General features: G+C 43.2%; 1 protein-coding gene across 1 annotated transcript; it reads right to left on the bottom strand.

Annotated features, from left to right (window-relative positions):
• Positions 1-3,142: 3,142 nt before the first annotated feature.
• Positions 3,143-5,035, bottom strand: LOC107106389 (zinc finger protein 665-like). Its single transcript, XM_015406525.1, has one exon. The coding sequence runs from the start codon at positions 4,763-4,765 to the stop codon at positions 3,353-3,355; it is 1,413 nt and encodes a 470-aa protein (XP_015262011.1). The 5' UTR covers positions 4,766-5,035; the 3' UTR covers positions 3,143-3,352.
• Between the last annotated feature and the right edge of the window lie 276 nt (positions 5,036-5,311).

The raw sequence follows: 5,311 nt of genomic DNA, 5'->3' as shown, positions 1-5,311 counted from the left end.
TTTTGTCATAATAGAAACAGATTAATTACAGAATTGAAGAAACAATTAGACTCATTAGACTCTAGGGCACTATGGAAAAAACAAGTCATGGTAAGAGATGAATTCCAGAGAAATTCAATAAATTCAGTTAAAAGATTAGCAAACTATTTAAAGAGCAAAAGAGATAAGCAAAGAGTGAGAACCATTAGAGTAAACAGGAATATTTATTTATTTATTTCCTTCAGTTTGTATCCCGCTCACCCCGTTAGGGCTCTGAGCGGCTTACATGTTTCAATTAACACACATCCTAGTCTAGGGCCACATACATATAGGGACAGTGACAAGCCTACCAGGCACCCCTTTTATGTAGCGAATCTTCGTTGGCATCTTTCTTGCGGGAGATAGTCCGGTGGCGTCCTCTCCGGCGCTGGTCTTTGAAGTTCCGCTTTTCGGCTGTTGCGATTCCTTTTCTGGGCCGGGCCACTCGCACTTCCGCACATCCTCGCTACAGCCTCTGTCCAGACTAGGCTCCGGCCTGCTGCGACACTCCGCCTCCGTGCTTGTTGGTCTGGCCTCCTTCGCTCGCTTTTTGCCTCGCCAGCCGCTGCCATCTTTCTCTGCCGCCGCCGCTCATCGTTCACTGCTACCGCTGCTATCCCCCCAATATTTTTTCCAACTTTTGAGATTTTTGTGCACACCTGGGGATCGCCCCAAATATGAACAAAAATCTCCCCGCCCCCCAGGTGCCACCGATGTGCGGATTTAGATATCCGCATGCAGGGGGCACCTTTCGGTATTAGATATATACATATATAGTCATAATTCAGAACTAGGGTGGGGTGTACCAGACATAGCAAGTAATTATGAAGCCTTCCAGTTGAAAACACTTTTAGAAATAGAGGAAGAGGAGACGACGGTGTAGGAAAGAATATTTTAAGTTTGTTAGACAGTGGGATGCTTTTTGGAACGAGCAGGACCTGTACAAAAGAGATGGCCTCCACTTCCCTGACATGGAACCAGGCTGCTGGCAATTAAAATCTACACTGTTTGCATAACTCTTTTATTAAATATCTGTAATTTAAAAACCATACGTTTTCAAGACATCTCCTCTTACCACTGCAGTCAGGAGCTGCTGGTAGTCAGCTAATCTTCTGTGTTAGGGTTGTAATCCAGTAAAATGTAAAAAACAAAGCAGAAATTACATATAATACAGTTTGGTAGGAAAAAAGAGAGAGGAGATAACAAAAGTTGAGGTCAACTTCAGCTCCAGAAGCCCAACTTCTCTCTGCTGCTTTTTTTTTTGTTTTATTAAAAATTGTTCAGAAATTACACATTTTCAACATTAAACAAACCAAATAAACCAAACTGTTTAGTTTTGTTTTAACAATACAAATAAAAAGCAAAACCATTTTTTTATACTGTGGATTATCAGGAATAATGTCATTTTTCAACGAGGGGTGTTGAAAGACCTGAGTCAGATTGAGGTGACGAGAGAGGAGGTCCTAAAACTGATAGACAACTTAAAAACTGATAAATCACCAGGCCCAGATGGCATACATCCGAGAGTTCTGAAAGAACTCAAATGTGAACTTGTAGATCTCCTGACAAAGATATGTAATCTTTCCTTAAAATCTGCCTCCATTCCTGAGGATTGGAAGGTAGCTAATGTCACTCCCATCTTTAAAAAGGGTTCCAGAGGAGATCCGGGAAATTACAGGCCAGTCAGTCTGACGTCGATACCGGGTAAATTGGTGGAAACCATTATTAAGGAAAGAATTAGTAGGCACATAGATGAACAAAACCTATTGAGGCAGACTCAGCACGGTTTCTGTAAGGGAAGATCTTGTCTCACTAACCTGTTAGTGTTCTTTGAGGGGGTGAACAAACATGTGGACAAGGGGGATCCAATAGATATTATTTACCTTGACTTCCAGAAAGCTTTTGATAAAGTTCCTCATCAAAGGCTCCTAAGTAAGCTCAAAAATCATGGGATAGAAGGACAAGTCCTTTTATGGATCAAAAACTGGCTAGTTCATAGAAAACAGAGAGTGAGTGTAGGTGGGCAATTTTCTCAGTGGAGGGTGGTAAGCAGTGGGGTACCGCAGGGATCAGTACTTGGTCCACTGCTTTTTAACTTGTTCATTAATGATTTGGAGATGGGAGTAAGCAGTGAAGTGGCTAAATTTGCGGATGATACAAAGTTGTTCAGGGTGGTGAAAACCAGTGAGGATTGTGAGGCACTCCAAAGGGATCTGTCAAAGATGGGCAAGTGGGCGTCAACATGGCAAATGGGGTTCAATGTGGCCAAGTGCAAGGTGATGCACATTGGAGCCAAAAATCCTAACTATAAATACACGTTGATGGGGTCTGAACTGGCAGAGACTGATCAAGAGAGAGATCTTGGAGTTGTAGTGGATAACTCACTGAAAATGTCGAGACAGTGTGTGACTGCAATAAAGAAGGCCAATGCTATGCTGGGGATTATTAGGAAGGGTATTGAAAACAGATCAGCCAATATAATAATGCCCCTATATAAATCAATGGTGAGACCTCATTTGGAATACTGTGTGCAGTTCTGGTCACCACACCTTAAAAAGGATATTATAGCTTTGGAAAAAGTGCAGAAAAGGGCAACTCGAATGATAAAAGGGTTGGAACACTTTCCCTATGAGGAACGGTTAAGGCGCTTAGGGCTCTTTAGCTTGGAGAAATGATGACTGAGGGGTGACATGATTGAGGTTTATAAGATTATGCATGGGAAAGAGCAGGTAGAGAAAGAGGTACTTTTCTCCCTTTCTCACAATACAAGAACTCGTGGGCACTCCATGAAACTGCAGAGCGGTCGGGTTAGAACGGATAAAAGGAAGTACTTCTTCACCCAAAGAGTGATTAACACATGGAATTCACTGCCACAGGAAGTGGTGGCGGCTACAAGCATGGACGGCTTCAAAAGGGAATTAGATAAGCATATGGAGCAGGGGTCCATCAGTGGCTATTAGCCGCAAGGTATAGATAGGGGCTCTGGGGCAAGGGATGCTCTGTCTTCTTGGTGCTTGGGGGGGGGATCAACAGTGGGAGGGCTTCTAATGTCCTGGTCCCACTGCTGGACCTCCTGATGGCACTGGTATTTCTGGCCACTGTTTTACACAGAGTGTTGGACTGGATGGGCCTTTGGCCTGATCCAACATTGGCGTCTCTTATGTTCTTATATTCTCTCCTTTCCTGATGTGGTAAGTCCAAGAGGGAGATATGTCTGGAGCCTTTGTAAAGTGCTCCCTTCTAGTCACCATTTCTCCCAGACGTCTCCCCCATATGACTCCTTCGATGTGCCATTCTGAGTAAATCCCTTTCAATGCTCCATACATTTGTACAGCTACTCCCCTGTGTGAACCTTTTGATGTTTAGTTAGGGTGCTACTTTGAGAAAAGCACTTTCCACACTTAAGGCATCTATATGGCTTCTCCCCAGTATGAATCCTTTGATGTGATTTTAGGTAGTCATTCCGAGAGAAGCACTTTCCACACTCCAAGCAGTGATATGGTTTCTCCCCAGTATGAATACTTTGATGTGATTTTAGGGAATCATTCCGAGAGAAGCACTTTCCACACTCCAAGCAGTGATATGGCTTCTCCCGGGTGTGAACCCTTTGGTGTGAAGTTAGGCTGAAACGCTGGGAGAAGCACTTTCCACACTCCAAGCATTTATATGGCTTCTCTCCAGTATGAATACTTTGATGTGTCCTTAGGTGGCTATGGTTAGAGAAGCACTTTCCACACTCCAAGCATTTATACGGTTTCTCCCCTGTGTGAACCCTTTGATGTTTAGTTAGGTCAACATCCTGAGAGAAGCACCTTCCACACTCGAAGCATTTATATGGTTTCTCACCAGTATGAACCCTTTGATGTTTCCTTAGGTAGCTACCCCGAGAGAAGCACTTTCCACACTCCAGGCATTTATATGGCTTCTCCCCTGTGTGAACCTTTTGATGTGAAGTTAGGCTGCAACTGTGGGAGAAGCACTGTCCACACTCCAGGCATTTATATGGCTTCTCCCCTGTGTGAACCTTTTGATGTGAAGTTAGGCTGCAACTGTGGGAGAAGCACCGTCCACACTCCAAGCATTTGTATGGCTTCTCCCCTGTGTGAACCTTTTGATGTGATTTTAGTTCACCTTTCTGAGAGAAGCACTTTCCACACTCCAAGCAGTGATATGGCTTCTCCCCGGTATGAACCCTTTGGTGTGCCCTTAAGTGGCTATTGTCAGAGAAGCACCTTCCACACTCCAAGCATTTGTATGGCTTCTCCCCAGTATGAATGTTTAGATGTGTCTTTAGGTTGGTACTGTAGGAGAAGCACTTTCCGCACTCCAAGCAGTGATATGGCTTCTCCCCGGTATGAACCCTTTGGTGTACCCTTAACTGGCCATTGTCAGAGAAGCACTTTCCACACTCCAAGCATTTATATGGTTTCTCCCCTGTGTGAACCTTTTGATGTTTAGTTAGGTCAACATTCTGAGAGAAGCACTTTCCACACTCCAAGCATTTAAATGGCTTCTCTCTAGTATGAATCTTTTGATGTGCAGTTAGGTTGCTATTCTTGGAGAAACCCTTTCCACACTCCAAACATTTATATGGTTTCTCCCCTGTGTGAATCTTTTGATGCCTAGTCCTTGCACTACTCCAATGGAAGCGCTTTCCACATTCCTCACATTTATACCTATTCAAGAATGATGGAACACTCTGATATGTTTTACCACTGAATTTGCAGTTGAACCTTTTCTGGTTCATGGCACCATTAGGTCTCCTCTTTCTCTTCCCTGTTTCATCTCTGGTTGAGACCTCAGGCTTATTTCTCCTTTGCTTCTGTTCTGGTTTCCTTTTCCTTTTGCAACAGCTCTTTGGTACCACTTGATCTCCAGATTCTGCTTCCACCTGTGGATTGTTGTCTTTTCCCACAACTCTCCTTCCTGATTCCTTCTCACTCCCCTTCTCCCTCACATCTCCAACTGCAAGAGAGGGACCAAATTCATTTCAGAATGATAAGATACAAATATCAGTCTGCAGGTACGGTCAATAGTCAATGGTATTGACTTTCTATAACCAGAGCCAAGGGCTTAGGAAAACCTCATCAGTACTTAAAACACACACTAGGATGACTTGGAAAAGAAGAAATAAGTGACCAAAGGTAATCTCTGGCTTCTCTTGCAGAAACCTGCTCTTGAAATCACATTAATGTTAATAAGTTTGTTTAGGGAACACATACAGCAGAACAGGAAAAAAATTGCTCTAAAAATCTTGAATGTTATTAATATATTTTGATTAAATCAAAAGAAT

Source organism: Gekko japonicus, unplaced genomic scaffold (assembly GCF_001447785.1).
Source record: "Gekko japonicus isolate JY-2015 unplaced genomic scaffold, Gekko_japonicus_V1.1 scaffold6564, whole genome shotgun sequence".
Lineage (NCBI taxonomy): Eukaryota > Metazoa > Chordata > Lepidosauria > Squamata > Gekkonidae > Gekko > Gekko japonicus.
The sequence above is the reverse complement of the archived record's forward strand: the minus strand, read 5'-3'. Positions and strand labels throughout refer to the sequence as shown.